The sequence below is a fragment of the Thunnus maccoyii genome, chromosome 18, assembly GCF_910596095.1.
Source record: "Thunnus maccoyii chromosome 18, fThuMac1.1, whole genome shotgun sequence".
NCBI classification, from domain to species: Eukaryota; Metazoa; Chordata; class Actinopteri; order Scombriformes; family Scombridae; genus Thunnus; species Thunnus maccoyii.
The window spans coordinates 7,451,712-7,472,044 of record NC_056550.1 but is presented as its reverse complement, the minus strand read 5'-3'; the positions used below and the strand labels follow the sequence as shown (position 1 = coordinate 7,472,044).

The 20,333-nt window shown below is 38.6% G+C and overlaps 2 protein-coding genes and 1 long non-coding RNA gene across 4 annotated transcripts; 2 read left to right on the top strand and 1 right to left on the bottom strand.

Moving 5' to 3' along the window:
* Nucleotides 1–331: 331 nt before the first annotated feature.
* Nucleotides 332–4,082, bottom strand: LOC121884670. The gene is made up of 3 exons (XR_006092401.1): nt 3,889–4,082; nt 3,431–3,615; nt 332–1,171 (listed from the first exon to the last, which is right to left on the bottom strand). It is a non-coding gene; the product is annotated as an uncharacterized LOC121884670 (long non-coding RNA).
* Nucleotides 4,083–8,869: 4,787 nt separating this feature from the next.
* Nucleotides 8,870–12,115, top strand: LOC121884215 (matrix Gla protein). 2 transcript variants are annotated; one of them, XM_042392892.1, is made up of 5 exons: nt 8,870–8,970; nt 10,454–10,538; nt 10,670–10,699; nt 10,908–11,010; nt 11,436–12,115. In XM_042392892.1, the coding sequence occupies exons 2-5, from the start codon at nt 10,478–10,480 to the stop codon at nt 11,590–11,592; spliced, it is 351 nt and encodes a 116-aa protein (XP_042248826.1). In that variant the 5' UTR covers nt 8,870–8,970; nt 10,454–10,477; the 3' UTR covers nt 11,593–12,115. The 2 variants fall into 2 exon arrangements, with proteins under 2 accessions (XP_042248826.1, XP_042248827.1); XM_042392893.1 differs by having other exon boundaries at nt 8,872–8,970; nt 10,451–10,538.
* Nucleotides 12,116–14,071: 1,956 nt separating this feature from the next.
* LOC121884690 (bone gamma-carboxyglutamate (gla) protein) lies at nt 14,072–15,770 on the top strand. The gene is made up of 4 exons (XM_042393645.1): nt 14,072–14,129; nt 14,394–14,441; nt 15,081–15,165; nt 15,389–15,770. The coding sequence occupies exons 1-4, from the start codon at nt 14,072–14,074 to the stop codon at nt 15,489–15,491; spliced, it is 294 nt and encodes a 97-aa protein (XP_042249579.1). The 3' UTR covers nt 15,492–15,770.
* Nucleotides 15,771–20,333: the final 4,563 nt, after the last annotated feature.

Genomic DNA, 20,333 nt, shown 5'->3' with positions numbered 1-20,333 from the left:
CCAGGCTGGAGGTGTCTTCATCTCCTGCACTGTACAGAGGCTATGGCACAGGCTGCTTCTGTAAATACAATCACATATGTAAATTAATTGTATATAGATCAGTTTGAGCTCAATGTATAAGTATATTTGACCACTGAAATACAAAAGATAACTAACTTTCCTCCTTGGTTCTGTATAATTGTTATTGTCACTTCACAGTAAACTTAATTTAAGTTCAGATAATTATTGTTCTTTATGCTGAACAGATGTTTCATCGCTGTCTGTCCTTTAACTGTCTAGTAAGTTTTGTATTTTGTCTGATTTAATAATTGAGCCAAAAAGAGGAGTGTTACCTTTGTGAGTATGACTGTGCTCTTGCAGTTTGCCGGCGTGTGAATTAGTAGATCTTGCACCCAGCCACGGCAAAACTGTTCATGAGCTTCAAGTGATTTGTAACTTTTAAACTATTTAACCAATTTTTTAGCCAAACAAAAGAAAAAGGTAAGCAGGCAACCATCATAGCACCGTAGCAGGCACAGGCAGGGAACAGGGCACGTTCCTCCCAATATGGCGCCCCCATCCCAACATGCAATGCAGTGTGTGCACGAATCTTCACATTCCCTATAGACACATTGAAGACATACGATACTTAAATAATTAATTCTGTGCTAAAAATTTAACAGCTCACAAGCTGAAGCCAAGCACATTCTTTTGCCACATGGACACAAAGTAAAAAAAAACAAAAAAACACTAACACTTCCAAGACACACAGTGAGAAGTACGCATAAAAGTTTATTTGGATGTTCTGTGCGTGGGCTACAAATGAATGTAGGACAATCTTGTGAAACCGATCCCTCACTGAAGATTAAATCCAAAATTATGCAGGACTCAACCTGATGCTATTCTCTCATATGAAAGCAAACTATTTCCTAATTAGAATTATATGTACTTATGTGATCTCTCTGTAATAACAGGTTGGCTGTAGAAGCAAAAGATTACAGGAGACGAAAGGGAAAGAGGTGAGACACTGTAGCTACGAGGCAGTTTGTCTTTGACAGCATTCAGCCAGCTGTCTCTCTTATCCTCAGCACCGCTCCTGCTGACAGTTTGAAGGTTTGTCGATGCGAATATGAGGTGTTAAATAAACAGGATTCCTCTTGGAACAACGAGTGGAACACAATCTTTGCTGAGTCTGGAGAAAAGGAGACAACCAGGGTGTATACATATGAGTCATTTGTGGTTCAAGAGTTGAAATCCACCTCTAAACATGGATTTAGTCTGCTTTCCAATGGAACAATCCAAATATATTTCTACTCAATCATGTAACAGCAGGGATTAGCGACATTACTTAAATGACTGCCAGAGTAGAAGCTGTTCTGTAACAACAGCATTGGTTAGCATAGCATGTCCAATTGTTACATTTAAAGAATATGAATATGGTCATAATCAATATTTTTAATATTTACAATGTAACAACATTGACAGTGTCAAAGATGTCACTTCTAGTAATGAACCTACAGAGAATTGCCACCTGACTCTGCAGCTCCCCTCAGCTTTACAGAGCTTTACAGAGCTTTTTTTGCAACTTTACTGTTTTGGTTCACTCTCACCGCTCTGATAGTGTCGTGGCAGCTGTTTTCAGAGAAAATGCTTTAAAAACCCACTGTACACTACCTGCTTTGTGGAGCATTTAGCAGCCTAAACAAAAACAGAGCTAAAAGAGAGTGACTATTGGACTTAGACTCACCAGGTGAACAGAAGCATGACTCCAAATGAACGACAATGTTGCTCTGTAACTGCTGGCTGTGTAAATAAGAAACTGTTTGTAGTAAAAGTGTATTATATCAAATTAAAAAGTGATACTGTATGTCAGTGTTGTGTTCACAACTTCTTTCTGCTGCCCCAACTGGCCAAAAAAAATCAGTTAATGCAGATTTAACTTTGATGAGCAAGTTGCAAATGTGCATGAATTAAAAAAAGATATTTAAAGGAATACACTTACATCTGTATTGTAAATATTTAGCTTGAGCCAGCAGCCAGTTAGCAGGGTTGCCAACTTTGTGTACCTGGCTGGAGTGAGATTTTGATGGGCTTAATCACTTAATCACATACGTGCAAATGACTTATTCATGTGCACATATTTGGACTCAATTCACCATCAGGATTTAAAACTGTGCATAGTTTGCATATGTGAGGAGAGCGGGAGCTTAGGTCTAAGATTTAAAGATACAGCCTGACTACACCACCCCAGGACTTTCACTCAGGGAAATATTCACAATTTCACAATATTAGACACACGCTAACCCAATAAAGAGCACACAGGTTCATTCATTAATGAAAGTCTTGTTGTTTCCCATATTGAAACTACAACATTTTATTGAATGTTCTCCAGTTAAAAAATAACAATAACAAGGGTTTACACACACACACACAGAGAGAGAGAGCTGAATATATGCATGGACACACACTCATTCAGTCAGCCAAATACGTCATATACATCAGTGTCCTTCACTATTTTTTTATGGATGCCACACTGGCAGGACGGACAGCCACACTAACCAGTAAGTAAATCTGCCTACTAATTTGTCATCCCATGACGTACAATATGTAATGTAGCCAATGCAATCTGAATTAAAAATAGGCTTAGCTTAATACAGGGATGAACAGAGGCAAACATCTCCTTGACTTTCTTCATGTTATATTTGTAGTGTGTTGTTGCAGTCCCTGTGAATTATGGGTATTGGCTGCATTATCATAATTAGAGATCATTATTGATACCGCTTATTGGTCCAGTATTAGCCTAGCCACCACACTGTGGTTGTGTAAAACATACTGGTGGTGGATGGGACACTACAGGCAAAGCAGCATAAAGCATGAAGTACTTATTGGCTTTTTATTTGCAAAGGTTTTGTTGCAAGTAAAAAGCATAGTTGTCATCAACTTAAAATGTTATCTTTTACTTCTCCTTGTTCCCTCATACCGGTCAACATTGGGCATACGGGAGATTTTCTGGGACCCCTCCTGACCATAATTTTTATATTATGAAAAGGGTTTCCTCACTCAGCTCCAGAGATCTAATCAGCAGGTGCCTGTACTGCCTGCCCTGCTGTAATTGATGGACGGTTAATGTGTTCTTTGTGGCTTCTTGGGCGCACTTATGTTTAACAGACCTAGCATGGTTAACATCATTTTCCCCACCATGACCAACACTAAAGTTCAGTTGCTGAGGTCAACAACATTTTAACAGCTAAAGAAAACACCATGTTAATAGAGTTGTTGTGTTAGTACCTGTATTAAGAGCTCTGTAAGTCATTTTAGAGCAGGTTTCAATCTTGTGCTTTGACTTTTGTTAGTGGGGATGCCCTTAAGTTTATATTTGGATAACAGATTGTGCCTTTAAAAATATTTAACAGAACAGCAATTCATCTAGATACAGCTGTAAGTTCCTTACCAGATTTCCTGCTTTGACTTTGTTTATGTCTCTCCATCACCTGATGCCTGGGCTGCCTCTCTCCCTTAAACTTTTTCTTTAATCTTGAATCAGTTCTTTCTCCTTGTTTGTAATGGTGTCTTTCAGCACCGTCACATCTTGCAATTCTTCCTCGATTCTGTCTCCTCTTTCCTGATTCCTTTACTCTGAAAATGTAAAAAGCCTTCCTTTAAAAATCTCAGTGAGCATAAAGCATAAATTTAACTTCTATGGTGTTAATTACAGTGAACAAACAACACACAGTGGGAATGCAGCAGCAGTTAAGATATCCAAGCAATCAAGCTAATGTTACATTAAAATTACTGTAAAGTGGGCTAAAGCAGCAACACAAGATAAACTAGATGGTTAAAACAACACTAATGTCAATTTAAAAAACTTAAGCTCCACTTTTTGCTGAGGAGTTTTTGCTAGCTACTTACTTTGTGGTCCTTTGTCTGACATTATTATTCAATGGTGCACATGTCAGTTAGTGTCATATATGATCCTCTGAACTCTGATTCATTCTGTACTATGAAAGCAGCTCTAGTCTGCCTGCAAGCTTCAGCATGGAGGATTTGTTTGTTTGCGTAGCACGGGTGAGTGGTGGATTATTGGTCGCTCCCTGTTAACAGTAACAGATGTCTCCATGTCTCATACGAGGATACAATGTTCAAACAGAAAAAGCAAGCACTCCTAGAAGTTACAACAGAAACTGTGGTAGGTAACCGGTCTGACTGAGCCACCAACAGCTGTAAAGTGATGGGAAGTTTGTGTAAACACTATTTCAAAATTTGAGAGGTGGGGAAACAGCGTTTACATGCGTTTAGTCTCAACTACAACCCTGCGTATAACTGTAAAAATAATTCACTTGGTTTAACTGTCACTCTATACCAAGAAGACTTTGACCATTCGCCTGTTCATCTCTGTTGGTGTTGCAGTGTTTTGGCATGAGAAGAGTTTGGGCAGCGTGAGAGTGTGAGACTTAAGGTGAAAGCGTGTGTCACATGCCATAAGCATGAGAGTTGGCAAACCAGTGGTTAGGCTATTTTGGCTTAGCTAGCTTAGCTTATTCTAGCTTAGCTTAGTTTATCATAAAGATTGTTTAAGAAGGAGTGATTTTTACATTTCACTTTTTGTATGGATTACAAACAAACGAGATTAAACGTGTTAATTAGTGAGCTTTAGAGGTGCAGTTATTCAGATGTTATCTTTGAACAGAGCCAGGCTGCCTGTTTCCCTATTTCCAGTCTTTATGCTAAGCTAAGCTACATATTTAATGTACAGACATGAGAGCAGTATCAATTTCTGTATTTCCCAAAATGTCAAACTATTCCTTTAAACCTCTGCAGATTTTCTTGAAGAACAACTTAAAACCAACACTATGTATTCCTGCAACTTGCTTCAGAGGTCAGTCTTGCTCTTCAATAGCACTTTTTATGCCTTTAAGTTTTCCACTGATGCCTTTTCACATAAGCACAATGCATTAGTGCTTTGAGTTCCCTTCCTTCTACATGGGGGTTGCAATGCTACCTGACAACAACATAGTTCAAGTCAATGCCAATGGAAAATGTTTCAGTAATGTTTTTGTCCTCCATATATCTAAATTTCTGCGGCACATAGTGTTGGATAGGCATCGAGGCAGAGCTGATAGGTGGTAGAGCAGTTAGGTTGAACCTGATAAAACAAGTGGTAGATGATCCTTATTCACCACAGGGATGTGCAGAGAGCCCAGTATTTGTATCTGTATTTGTTGAGGCAGCAAAATTATTTGTATTAGTATTTGTATTTGAATAAAAGTGGAATGAGGCTTAAAATGCTGTTTTTGTTTTTATTACACTTTTAATTTTAGAAAATTAAAATGTTCCAATAAGTGTTCATTAATAAACTACCTTATGAAGGAGGTCCCCACACAGGGTCTCAAACTGGAGTCTCCCAGATCATAGACGACAGCACTGACTACTGAGCTAAAACTTTATTCATCGCCTCATTGCAGACAGACCTCTACCTATTTATGCACCCATAACACAGAGACAGCACACCGTGTAATGTGTAGGGAAGAACTTTGAAGGCGATTAGTGCTTTTCACTTTTCATTTATTGCCTATTTTTTACAACCTAACTTTGTGGAAAGGAGAAGGGGAACAACAGGTTATGGTCAGTAGCTCAGCTTTATCTTTGGGGAACACCTCCAACTCCAGGACTGATGTCCACATTAGGAACTGTGTGTCATGTAGCAGGTGGATGTGACTCCCCTCGTTGAGACCTGCTGATAGACGTAACAGCGGAGCAGAGAAGAGAGCCTGAGACAGCGATGTAACCGACCTGCACGCTGGTATTTGACATGTTTTGTTTTTTCCTGAAAACAAATAATTTTTAAAATATTTTATTGAAACAAATATTTGTAAAAAAAAAAAACACTATTTGTGCTTTGCGCAATAACGTATTTGTATTTGGGCACACCCATAATACCTCTACTGCATGTGCTCCCTGGATTTTGTTAATCGATGATGACCCCTGACAGATGCCAGAAGAACTGACGCAAATGGATTTCTCTTTTTCTTTTCTTTTCAGTTGACCTTCTGAAATGAAAGATCATAAGACAGTGTATGATTGAACTCTTTTTGATGTTTTTCGTTGCATGCAAATCCCACATACTTAGATTTCAAAATCAATCCATAATTAAAAGGAAAAACAGACTTGAAGATCCATGTGTGCTGCGGGACACCACTGGTATGCAGCACTCATAAATCTACACAAAGTTTTGTTGACATTCATATGGCAAAATTCACAGCTGCGGGACAACAGTGGCCATCAGAGGCTCAGACAAGGAGAACAGTCCTGAGAAATGTCTGTCCTTCATCCTGTCTGGCTGCATCCCCCACCATCCGACGGACCGGCAGAGCCAGGGAACGAGATTACATCACTAGATGTTTTCAGAGACTTGATCTGAGTCACTCACTCCTTAATGCATCTACTGTTTTCAGATTGAAATCAAAAAATGAATCACTGAAGAAAATGAGCCGTAAAATTAGCAGCAAAAATATTAGGACTTTCCAGTTAAGGGCCTGGTATGGCAACTTATTTGGGAGTTGTTGTTGGATTAGTGTGTGTCTGTGTTTCGTCCGCTCTGACCGACTAAACCACAGAGCAGACTGAGGTACACCTGCTTAACCACTGAAGGAAGTACAAGCCAGCTCAAATAGGTTAGGATGTATCTTTAGTGTTTTTAGAGACATTATTTTGATGGTTTACATATTTGTGGTCATGCCCTCATTGTGAAATTCATGCTCTTTCCTTCACTTCCTCACGTCTACATTGATTCCCTCTGTTTACTCCCACCAAATGCTAATTCTTTCCTGCCATTGCTCCTTCTTTCATCCACATGCTGCACTTCTACCACACGCACATCTATCTATCTATCTATCTATCTATCTATCTATCTATTCTCACAGCTTTACCTCCAATGTCACCCTTCCTCCTAAATGCTTCATCTGAATTGGCCTTTTTGTCTCTGATACAGTGTCACCTCCTCCTCTTGTATGACCTCTCTCTTCAGTTCAAGCCCAGATGTGCTTTGCAGGTGCACCCTGTTAGTCACAACCATTGCACTCAGCCCCGTTGGGAATCTCCCACCCTGTTTTTCACTCTCTTCTGTTTTCATTTCGTGGTCATTTATCGGAGACTCTGGCACAGTCCACCGCTAACAAAAACATGCTTCTGGCCCTCTAAAGTGCATTCATGACATAATTCAAGAACTAGATATTTAGTTGCACCGGAAAGAGTGGGAAGGCTGAGAAGGTGAATGACCACCACAGATTATTGGCTGCATGAGAGGGAGTGATAAAAAGGAAAAGTACCAAACTTACATGGAGGTAAAGAGAGGGGGATGTACGCAAGGAGAACAGCAGAAATATGACTTTAGAGATGAGCTGAGGGAGAACAAAACATTGGAGGGAGCGTGAAAAAATGTGCCATTTCACATTTTTTTCCTATGTAATCACCCTCTCCATGTTCTCTCATTCGCCCTGTTTTTGCCTCTTCTGTTCTGTCTGATTAAGTAAGTCAGATTGAAGAGTTAAGAGTTTGTTCCTAAATAAGTTTAGGAACAAATTCAAAACTACTTAACTTAAATAGGGTGGTTGAGTCACAAATCCACTTCACCAGAGTAAACATCTTTGAAATCTGAAAGAAAACAATCAAGCTCATTCATTTTTCCTTCCCTCATTGTGTTGGTATCTGCCTATAGGAACAGAACATAGAATATCTCATGTTAAAGAACCAAACCGCTGCTCAGCGGTTCCAGATTTAACAGCCTAATATGACCGCATCACTGAATATGTCTGTAACCCCAGAGCCAAAACATCTACAACCACAACATGTGCTTTCTCTCTCTGCTCCATCTGACTCCATCTAACTCTCTCGCCACTCTTAATCATGAGTTCCCCCGCTCTTATCTGTAAGCGGGATTTATCTCTATCTTTATATCTGTCTTACTGTTTATCTGTCTGTCTGAGCCCTGCTGATTCCTGGCATAGTATGTCATCCTATTCCTGTTTGTTTACTGTTGGCGAGGGTCTGCAGCTATTCACAGAGTTTTTCTGGCTGAGTCAAACGTGATGTGGTGTTGCATAACTCTCAGATATACACCATAGAAATGTTGTTCTGTGTCAATACTACATTAACTTTGACATAAGTACTATGTATAAAGACATGCTGGGTGAGACACAGCTGTTTAGCTTGTGTATAAGCACTTAACTTTGTTTTGAGACAAAACAACTTGCACCTCAGACATCTTCACAAATATGTGTTCTTAATAGGCATAAGTATGAGGGTGATCACATCCTCATTTTCCATTATGTTTACAAGTGACACGCAGAAAAACAGAGTTAATGGCCTTTATGAGAACAAAGATTCCATTGATGGAAGTTAAAGGGATATTTTACCCAAAATCCCCCTATAAAACAACAGTGTAGGCTGCTCTCTGAAACAAACACCAACACAAGTACAGTACATGCTTCTCTACATATGACATATGGGGGCCAAAAAGTAAAGTTAGTCCATGCGGTGTCTGTATGGTGTTCTTTTCATATTTTGCTGCCGTGCTGGCAAACATAGCAACAAATATTATCATGTACCTGCTATGGAGCAGGTTAGACGCCCCCTGTGCCAGCTTTTCCTCACCCTCCTCTCTGCCTTTCTGTTTACCCTTTGCATGTTTTTCTCCATTCCTCCTCGTCTCTCTGTCATCCACTTCTTTTTTGGTGAAGGCGTGGGAGTCAGGGGGAGAATGTGAGCTAATACTCTGGTCTGATTAAATGGTGGAAAAGAGGGCTGATAGTATGAGGAGGGAGGAGAGAGGGCGAGGGCTAAGGGGAGGTGGTGGGGAGGGAGTCGGTGGGTGAAATGAAGAGGGTGGGGGGACATGAGGTGAGTATAAAAGCGTTGCTGTCAGGAATTAGGAAATATTCCTCAGGAGAAAATACACAGAGAGATATTTCCAAGACTTCTCACTCCATAATCACGGTAAGTACATTAGAGCAAATAATCTCTTAAAAGTAATGGCAGATGAAAAGTAGAAGTATTTTACATCTTTTAACCAAGCAAAACTTTGTCAAAACTTCTAATTTTCTGTATTAACTGATGTCCTCAAGATGTATCTTTGACTTTTTTTAATATAATGCAGCAACTTGCAATCGTCTTTCCCTGCTTACTGTAATACAGTAGGCCTACAGTCTGGCTCTGTTTTTGATATGTAACCTTGGGTTGGCTCTGTGCATGTCTAGCATCATGCCAGCGGCTTTTTCCAATGAGGTGGGCACATTCTGCCTACAGGGGAGTTGGCTGCAAACCCTCAAGGACCCCTACTAAGATTCAGACGGGCATAAAATTCTGCAGACACTGTTGTCAGCACCTCACACATACACACACACGCACACACACACACGCACACACACACACGCACACACACACACACACACTCACACACACACGTCTAGCTGTCCTTGCCAGCCTTTGTAAGTAGCTTTTTGAACTTTGGGCCCCGGGCTTGCTGTTCCTGCGCCCACTGAGTCTGGATTTGACTGAAGCCAAGCCAGCTTGAGGGGCTGATGTTAAGAGCACACTGCGTGAGTGTGAACGTGTGTGTCTGTGTATGTGTTTATGTATAATGAAAGCAGCTATTGACAGCGAAAAGAGGGAGAGGGAGGGGGTTGCTGAAATCGAATCCCATCCAAATCCCACAAACAGTAGATGGGGATGAAAGCTTTTCTGGAGCGCAGGCATGCGAATATAGCATGTGTGCGTGTGTGTGTGTTAGAGAGACAGAGTGAGTGTGTGTGTGCGCTCCAAGTTGGACATCTGACTTTGCCGTTTGTACAGGTGTCACACACCTTGCTTGAGTACATATGTGTGTATACATGTACAATGTGAGTGTGAGCCATATAGAGCCATATAAAATACCTGCTTCTTTGTAATTACAGTTATCTCCCTGCATTAAGTTTAAGTGTATTTGGACTCCATTAATTGGCACTTACACAACTATTCTCAGCCACAGCTGTACTCTCGTGGTTCTTCCCATAAACTGAGGTTGCAGCTGCTGAATGGCGTGTGGGGATTTGGACCTGACTCTGTCTCAGTGAAGGTCTTCAGTGTGGTCTTAGGAACAGAACTTTAGTTTGTGCTTGTCCCATGCAGAAATTCTGCAATATATACAGCAAGGAGAAAATAACGTATATATATCAACGGGGCAGTTTATATCAGTAGTTTATATGTCTGGCTCTAGCTTTCATATACACAAAACCACAGGCACAGATTTAGAAACTTTGCCACTTTAAGTCATCTATGCTTAGTTGTGGTTCTTCCCTGTTTACCCTCAGATTCAAAATCTAAGCCAATTTTTCTCTCTTTATGTTTCTCTTCCTCTCATCTTTCTCTCCCTTTTCCTATATAACTCTTACTTTGGTTCTGACATGACTCACCGAAACACCTTTCTCCTGTTTTCCAGCAGACAGGCAGATAAACAAGCCGCAAGATGAGGAGCCTTCTTCAGTGTCTGGCACTCTGTGCTGTGGTCTCCCTCTGCGTCTGCTATGGTACAGATCCTCCCCTGCATCCTCACTGTGCTATCATTCAGCAGCTATGATCTATTTATAAACTGCAATGTGTCAGATACAGACAGCGATTTATCATTTATGATTAACCACATTCCATGTTTTTCCCGTAGACTCTCATGAAAGCACAGAATCCCTTGAAGGTGATTAAATGTTATCTCTCGTTCATGGAAAAACATGCATGCATTTCTAACAAATATGACACAGCCTGTTACACAGAAAAGCATTTACATCTCATTTTACCCTCCACTAACATTTCCCCACCCTGTAAAAAAACCTGATCCCTGATCAGTTGCATGCCTGACCTGCTTAAAATAGGAATTTTTGTCTAGTAAAGTTTTGTGGTTGCAGATTTGTTTGTGGCCCCGCATCGAGCCAACGCATTCATCCCGCCACAGAGGGGCAACGCACACAACCCACCCAGAGGAAACGGCTACAACTATTACTTTGGAAGGTAAAGCCCACAACCACATATATGCACACAGAACACATAAACGTTGATCTATCACGTACAAAATGGATAAAACCACATACTCACAAAAACTGACATGCTGACACTCAAGAAAATGCACATTAACACACAGACATGATGATTAAGACAAAACATAATGAGACTATTAAACATCTACATATGCTTAAAACATCCACACAAACACACAGAGCCTAAAGCTGAGGATAAATGCTTGAATGCAATAATTATGTTCATGAGATTAAACAAGAAATATAATCAAAACCAAAGCCGCTGGCTGTTATGTATCTGTTTCTGATTACAATTCTCTTCCTTGTCTCTCTTCTGCTCGCCTCATTCCATCCTCTAACCGTCTCTGTCTGCCTTTGTATATCTGCTCTCCCCCCCGCCCTCCCTTCTTCCGTGTCCAGGAAGATGAAGTCTCCAGCGGAGAGACAGGCGGAGATCTGTGAGGACTACTCTCCCTGCCGCTACTATGCCTATCGCAACGGCTACCAGCAGGCCTACCAGAGATACTTTGCGTCCCAAAATCAACCCCAGGGACCAGCTGCAGCTCGTCAATACTAAAACTTAAAGTATCTGTCTGTCTAATGCAAAAATGATCATTCTCGTCTGGATATGAGTGTGCATTACTACATTCCACATATCCTTTTATATAATTTATGTTGTTTTTATGGCCTCTTCTAGATGTGATATGACAATCCTAGAAGAAAACACATTTTTATAAATACTGAGGCATCCAGTAAGGCTCAAATCTCCTGGCAACCCATCATTATACACATGTAGAAATACATGACCCATCTTTTATATAATCTCAGGATAACTTTTTATCCACTATTATCACACCTTCCCAGCATTTATGAGATTTATGTGATGTGCTTGAATGAAAATGACTCTGTTTTGCGCACTGTTCGCTAACCATTTCTTACATTATCCACCTATCTATGCAGGCCAGCACTGTTGTCAGAGGGAATAATCTAGTTTTCTTTTCATAAGGTGTATCTGTCACACTTTGACACACTGTGTGTCAGAGATTATTTCCATTGCTTTGAAAAAACAATAAAATCTCCTTTATTGGGTTTTGTCTTAATCCTGTTTGTGCCATTTGTTTGCCACATGGGAGTGTTTTGTATTTAGTGGAAGTGTTCGCAGATGTTAGAATGATAGTGGTGAAACTTTTGTGAGTGCTAAAGATAGAAAATTAGCATAAAGGCTTGAGAGTAGCCCGGAAAAATTATTTAAGAAGGGATTTCATTCAGAAAATTGATTTCCTGTTGTGATTTTTAACAAGCAGTGACCTGACGATGAGTCATGTCACAGAGTTAAACAAGGACACATACTGTACTACTGCATGCACTGCTGACTACAGGGTGTAGCAAAGATTGAGGTTCTTGTGATCTTAGGAGGAATCTCACATCTGCTTGTCCTCGCTGCTTCAGACAGTCATGAAAACAAAGACAGGTCAGCAAACAGTCAATGTCCGCCAAAAAAACACAGTGATATTGGATGTTTGTTTTTCTGTGTCGCCACGAGGCCACAAATGTGCGCAATTAAAGATGTCCTGGGACTGAATCCTTGAAGTCCCTCGGTGAAACGAGACAGGGCACCAGCACTGAACCAGACAGTGAAATTACACCCCGTATAATGCTGTCAAGACCGGTCCAGAATCTAAATATCCAGTCAGAAAAAGGAACATGAGAGAGAGAGAGAGAAAAAAAAAATCTCAGAACCAATTTTCATATCATAAATTTAGGAAGTTCAGAGGATTTTTTCAGAAATACATCTATGGTAATATATATATATATATACTGTAGTAGCCAGAGAACATCAGATACTGTTATTGAGTGTATGGCCAAATTCCCAATCTTTAAAATAACAGTTTTCAATGTAAAGTCATGTTTTAAATAAAATGAAATTACATGTGCCACTCTACTGTATGTAGCTTTCTACTTCATTGGCAAACAACCACCCATGTGTTTTGGTAAAAATATCTTTGCACATTTCAAATTACCCTTCCAAAACTCTTCAAACAGACTGGGGTTGTTTCTAAGTGTTGCCTTCTTTATGTAGGAAATCACTGCGGTTTGTAATAAAAGAAAAAACCCTCAGATTAAAATCATGTCACATAATGAGAGACAGTGGTTTCTCCATTTCAGTTTGAATGACAGAGTTTTCTGCTGCATGCACTTATTGACCTAAGTGGAAAAGTGTGTGGGTGCACTGTAAAACTCTGACCTCTCCAGGCTGACAGCTGGCATTGCATTTCTAACACTTCATAAAAACTTTTTATTATCATCTCCAAATATGACATCAAGTGGTCTGGTTAATTTTATTCTGCAGCGAAATCCATTAATTCTGTGTCTCTTTTTGGTGTTTAAGCATGCCAATTCAAATTCGTTACTACTTTTTTTTCATTTTTACACAAAAACCTGCCTTTTCAAGGTGTAGAAAAAGAAACTCAGATGCACATGCAAACAATGAATCACAGGGACAATCTGGCTTCTCAGCAGCTGCTAAAATGACCTAAACAAGGTGTAAAATGTTTTTCACTGAGAGCCACTTCCAGAGGCTGATATTTGTGGCTATCAGTCACCCACATTTATTTTCTCATCACCTATGCTTTAAAACAAATACCCACCTTTTGGAAGCAGAGAATCTACATTCTTTCTGTGTGTGTGTGTGTGTGTGTGTTTGTGTGTGTGTGTGTGTGTTTGTGTGTGTGTGTGTGTGTGTGTGTGTGTGTGTGTGCATGCGTGCATGTATGCATGCATGCATGTGTGTGTGTGCATTTATGCAAACAAACATATTCATAAAATGTGATTTTGTATACACGATTTTTGTGGAGGTGTGTATTTTTGCGTCTGTGTGGGTGGGTGATACTTGATTCCCTAACCAATCAAATATCCATGTCACAGTGAGGGCCTGCATCTATAAATTGGAGTGTGTATTTATGTACATATGTGTAAGAGAAAGAGACAGAAGACAGAACAGTCTCCAGTCCTACTTGTTGCCTGATACTGCAGACGCTGAAGAAAGAAGCTGAAAGATGAAGACTTTGGCCATCCTGGTTCTCTGCTCTCTGGCAGTCATCTGTCTGACTTCAGGTAAGATCTACACAGCTATATGCAGACTTACACCCTACATGTTAGAAAAAGCTCTTTATTAAAACACTATATTATATTATTTCAACTTCAAGTATTTGTTACTCTGAAAACAAAGTTTAAAAACTGATTTATTTGACTTAAGTGAAGACAAAGTGTTGCATTAAACTTTGGTAAAAGGAATCAATTGAAAAAATGACACTTCCTGCGCTGAACATTTAACAACAAAATAATTATTATTCATATTTTTCTCTTCATTTTTGACAGATGCCTCAACTGGCACCCAGCTTGCAAGTGACAACCCTGCTCAGGAGGGTAAGATCATGATTCAACAATATGATTTTGACTGTATCATCAATATGCATGTATTCTGCCACAGTTTATGAAATCAATTACTATGTAAGTGTGAGTCAGTCACTTGATTTTCAGAAATGTTCAAGTGCCTCCTTCATAAAATTAATAAAAAATAGTTTAACATTTGTTTGAAATAAGTCGCATTTACTGTAGAATATTGATTGATTACAGTATATTACTATCACTGTACATATCATAGTTAACATTATAATTATGTATATATAGTCAAAGCATCTTTAGTCTCTATTTTGTAGTTTTTTAATTGTATTTCAAGATTTCAGATTTTATTTAGTCTATATTAGTTATTGTGTATGATCTATCTATCTTTCTATCTATCTATCTATCTATCTATCTATCTATCTATCTATCTATCTATCTATCTATCTATCTATCTATCTATCTATCTCTAAAAAATCTATATTTTAAACACAAAACAGTTCTTCATTTCTGCCGACATTTTCAAGCCTGATCCTCCACACATGCTTTTATTCCGTTGATTTTATCAATATAGGCACATATTGATATAAAATCCTATGTATTTATACAATGTTTCACAAATGTCTATAAGACATAGTTATGCTAAATGTGCATGATGTGCAGGTTTGTTTGTGGAGAGGGAGCAGGCCTCTACAGTGGTGAGACAGAAGAGAGCTGCTACAGAGTTATCCCTGACCCAGCTGGAGAGGTATTTCAGTGGTCGTGCACCCTCACATATCAGCATCAAATTCAATTTCATATCTATCTGCTTTTTAATCTAACATAGTCCAATCATGTCTTATTGGTTCTGGATGATCTCTTGATTGAGTCAAAGATTAGATTAGATACAGAAACATATACAGTTGTATCTTTTCTATCATCTGGAATATCATGAATCTGTGGTAATTCCCACCCTCTCTCTCTCCACTCAGCCTGAGAGAAGTATGTGAGGCCAACCTGGCTTGTGAGAACATGATGGACACCTCTGGAATCATCGCTGCCTACACCGCCTACTATGGACCAATCCCCTACTAGAAGCCAAACCACATCCACTAATTGCTCATCACCACTTTCTTTTCTTTAATTCCCTTTTTATCACATTGAACCTTGAACATTTTTCTAAGCACATGCGCAAAAAACTTGCCAGTATGTAGAAGTTGTTACACCAATGAAAAAGCAGGAGATGTAGGGATACAGATGTGAGCAGATGGGTAAGAGTAGAGCAAGAGGATTGGCATGTGAATATTTTTCCATCCTGCATAGACCCACACAATTGTCGCTATAGTTCTATCATTTCTGTCAGCCTGTAGAATAGTGTGATGACATTTAATAAAGATGAATAAACTCTGCTGTGTGTGCTCTGTTATTGTTCCCCACCTGGAATACTGGATAAATAAACATAGTTAATAAATACAGTTAAATCATATTCTACCTGATCTGCACTAAATGTTTCCCCATGTGTGTAGATTACAGAACTGTATGACACTTACCTAGTAGTTAAACAAATAATATTAGATATATGACAATGTTAGAACAACCAGAGCCACCCATGTTTGTTTACATTTTTATTTGAACAAATGAAACAGAGGGAAACCCATTTTAGTGAAACCAATTTGTTCTACACCAGACGTTATTATTTGATTTTACACAGTCAGGGCCGATGTCTACACCCATTACCAATACACCATGTAATACTGATGATATCAAGTTTCAGATGTATCACATTCATTCACTAATGGAACTACTTTGACTTACATTATTGCCCCAGTTGAACATGAGTATGACATCAAAAACTGCAGACAATGAGCCTTTATTGGACAACAAGAGCGTCATTTCACCACCCGTTTCTGTCTTTAACTAAATCCAAACATGCAGACTTTGTCTCCTGAAGGTTTTCTGGGTTGTGAATGCCAGCGTCTCCCTTTCAATTTAATATCTGTGAGCTCACAGGAGTCACATTTCTCTGAGTGACTGATAAAACCATTCTTGTCATCAATACAGGAAAAACCTCTTGAATTTGGAGTAAATCCACTTTCTGTGGTTGGACTCTCACATCAAGTCCAAGTCCATGGCTGGACATATAAACCAGATACTGGAAGTGTTTGCTAACTTTGGCTGTTTCCTCTGAACATTATCCTTATAAATATATTGTTTAACACAACATGAATCTGGTCCTCCCCGCTGTATTTACTTCACATCAGATCCCCTAAAGCCCCTCATCACCAGAGCAGCGTCATCATCAGGACATCATCATAACATGAAAGTCCTCTGACACATCATCCCATTTTGGACAGACATGGATTAGATTTTTTCTTGCCTGACACTGCTCCTTGTATAAAGCATCAATATGCTCTCTTGCAGCTGTAATTGGTGCAGAAACACTCTGCCATTTTGGCACTGACTTGAGTCAGACAGGTCTATCATCTACTCCTTCACAGAAACTACTCTGTTGTTTTTGCTGTTTATTGTTACTGTACAAAGGAGACAGAGATAACAGAAAAAGAGAAATTGAGAAGAGATAAGATTTACAGTACAAAAACCATACAACATAACAAATCATAATCATCATAACTGTATCACTATTGATCCAGAGGTGTCTTGTGTATGATGATGTGAAGCATGCTGTTTGTATCTGGCTGATTTAACTAGTTAGTACTTCTGTTTACCTCTGGAAAGAATGGCTAATTAATAGAGCTGGGTATTGGTACTCCTTTAAGGTATTGACCAAAATAACCCAGTACCAAGTAGTATCGAAATTCCTCCAGTCAAAAAATACCTGCATTTGATTATTTTTTTACCCTGATCTAGAGAAAAATGACTATTTGTATGGTTTTACTTGCAGACAATCACCCCAAGTGTTCTTCAGTTTAATGTGACGTGTGATTAACCCACTACTTCAGCAGCTACAGTCTGTAGTGGTAATACTTCATTGTACAGTTTTGTACAGTTATTTAATAAATATTCCAATAATTTGAACACTTTCAAAATGTATTCATGTAAAAATAATTTGGATGGGGAGGAGTGATGGTATTCTACGCAACTGCTTGTTGGGTATTGAATGAAATAGAAAAAAAAAGGTACTAAAGTATTATATTGGTATCAGTATCACTTTAAGGGTATTGGTATTGGTACTGGTATTGTAATTCTTAAACGATACCCAGCCCTGGTAATTAATGAACCTACTGTACATTCTATATTACAGTATATTATTGTCACTGTATGGTGTTCAGTATATATTATAGTTAACATTATAGTTATATATATATATATATATGTAGTCAAAGCATCTTTAGTCTCTATTTTGTAGTTTTTTAATTGTATTTCAAGATTTCAGATTTTATTTAGTCTATATTAGTTATTGTGTATGATCTATCTATCTATCTATCTATCTATCTATCTATCTATCTATCTATCTATCTATCTATCTATCTATCTATCTATCTAAAAAATCTATATTTTAAACACAAAACAGTTCTTCATTTCTGCCGACATTTTCAAGCCTGATCCTCCACACATGCTTTTATTTGGTTGATTTTATCAATATAGGCACATATTGATATAAAATCCTATGTATTTATACAATTTTTCACAAATGTCTATAAGACATAGTTATGCTAAATGTGCATGATGTGCAGGTTTGTTTGTGGAGAGGGAGCAGGCCTCTACAGTGGTGAGACAGAAGAGAGCTGCTACAGAGTTATCCCTGACCCAGCTGGAGAGGTATTTCAGTGGTCGTGCACCCTCACATATCAGCATCAAATTCAATTTCATATCTATCTGCTTTTTAATCTAACATAGTCCAATCATGTCTTATTGGTTCTGGATGATCTCTTGATTGAGTCAAAGATTAGATTAGATACAGAAACATATACAGTTGTATCTTTTCTATCATCTGGAATATCATGAATCTGTGGTAATTCCCACCCTCTCTCTCTCCACTCAGCCTGAGAGAAGTATGTGAGGCCAACCTGGCTTGTGAGCACATAATGGACACCTCTGGAATCATCGCTGCCTACACCGCCTACTATGGACCAATCCCCTACTAGAAGCCAAACCACATCCACTAATTGCTCATCACCACTTTCTTTTTTTGAATTCCCTTTTTATCACATTGAACCTTGAACATTTTTCTTTGCAGTTGCGCATAAAAAGCTCGCTAGTATGTACAATGACATTTAATAAAGATGAATAAACTCTGCTGTGTGTGCTCTGTTATTGTTCCCCACCTGGAATACTGGATAAATAAACATAGTTAATATATATAGTTAAATCATATTCTACCTGATCTGCACTAAATGTTTCCCCATGTGTGTAGATTACAGAACTGTATGACACTTACCTAGTAGTTAAACAAATAATATTAGATATATGACGATGTTAGAACAACCAGAGCCGCCCATGTTTGTTTACATTTTTATTTGAACAAATGAAACAGAGGGAAACCCATTTCAGTGAAAACAATTTGTTCTACACCAGACGTTATTATTTGATTTTACACAGTCAGGGCTGATGTCTACACCCATTACCAATACACCATGTAATACTGATGATATCAAGTTTCAGATGTATCACATTCATTCACTAATGGAACTACTTTGACTTACGTTATGGCCACTAGATGTCCCAGTTGAACATGAGTATGACATCAAAAACTGCAGACAATGAGCCTTTATTGAACAACAAGAGCGTCATTTCACCACCCGTTTCTGTGTTTAACTAAATCCAAACATGCAGACTTTGTCTCCTGAAGGTTTTCTGGGTTGTGAATGCCAGTGTCTCCCTTTCAATTTAATATCTATGAGCCCACAGGAGTCACATCAGTTCCCCTAAAGCCCCTCATCACCAGAGCAGCGTCATCATCAGGACATCATCATAACATGAAAGTCCTCTGACACATCATCCCATTTTGGACAGACATGGATTAGATTTTTTCTTGCCTGACACTGCTCCTTGTATAAAGCATCAATATGCTTTCTTGCAGCTGTAAGTGGTGCAGAAACACTCTTGAGTCAACTGTATGGTGTTCAGTATATATTATAGTTAACATTATAGTCATATATATATATATATAGTCAAATCATCTTTAGTCTATATTCTGTAGTTTTTTAATTGCATTTCACGATTTCAGATTTTATTTAGTTTATTTTAGCTATTGTGTATCATCTATCTATCTATCTTGAGTCAGACAGGTCTATCATCTACTCACAGAAACTACTCTGTTGTTTTTGCTGTTTATTGTTACTGTACAAAGGAGACAGAGATAACAGAAAAAGAGAAAACGAGAAGAGATAAGATTCACAGTACAACAACCATACAACATAATAAATCATAAATCATAATGTATGAAGTGTATAATGTCGGAGTGAATGTATGAGAGTGAATAATTAATACTAGCTGACAAGTTTTATTTCATCCAAATTATATCATACTAAGTTTTGTTCCTTAGCTCACATCTCTGTATTCATTGGGTTCTTTTATGCTAATTAAATATCATGATAAAATGTTAGTGAGTTTTCTCCCACAAGAAGTTACCAAAGAAAATGTACTCTAAACTGATCAATGTTAATGGCACTTTGGGTTTAAATTTATTTCCTCATTGAGAGGGAAACAAAATCCCAAACGTCTTTTCCTTGGCCTTTGGAGTTCCCCTTGCATTTTGCCATGTGTATGTTTACCGCACACTGCATAACTGTATCACTATTGACCCAGAGGTGTCTTGTGTTTGATGATGTGAAGCATGCTGTTTGTATCTGGCTGATTTAACTAGTTAGTACTTCTGTTTACCTCTGGAAAGAATGGCTAATTAATAGAGCTGGGTATTGGTACTCCTTTAAGGTATTGACCAAAATAACCCAGTACCAAGTAGTATCGAAACTC

Coding starts and splice junctions, on each gene's coding strand:
- LOC121884215 (XM_042392892.1), top strand. CDS start 10,478: ATGAGGAGCCTTCTTCAGTGTCTGGCACTCTGTGCTGTGGTCTCCCTC. Junction 10,539..10,669: donor CTCCCTCTGCGTCTGCTATG/GTACAGATCCTC, acceptor TTTTTCCCGTAG/ACTCTCATGAAAGCACAGAA. Junction 11,011..11,435: donor TACAACTATTACTTTGGAAG/GTAAAGCCCACA, acceptor TTCCGTGTCCAG/GAAGATGAAGTCTCCAGCGG.
- LOC121884690 (XM_042393645.1), top strand. CDS start 14,072: ATGAAGACTTTGGCCATCCTGGTTCTCTGCTCTCTGGCAGTCATCTGT. Junction 14,442..15,080: donor TGACAACCCTGCTCAGGAGG/GTAAGATCATGA, acceptor CATGATGTGCAG/GTTTGTTTGTGGAGAGGGAG. Junction 15,166..15,388: donor TCCCTGACCCAGCTGGAGAG/GTATTTCAGTGG, acceptor CTCTCCACTCAG/CCTGAGAGAAGTATGTGAGG.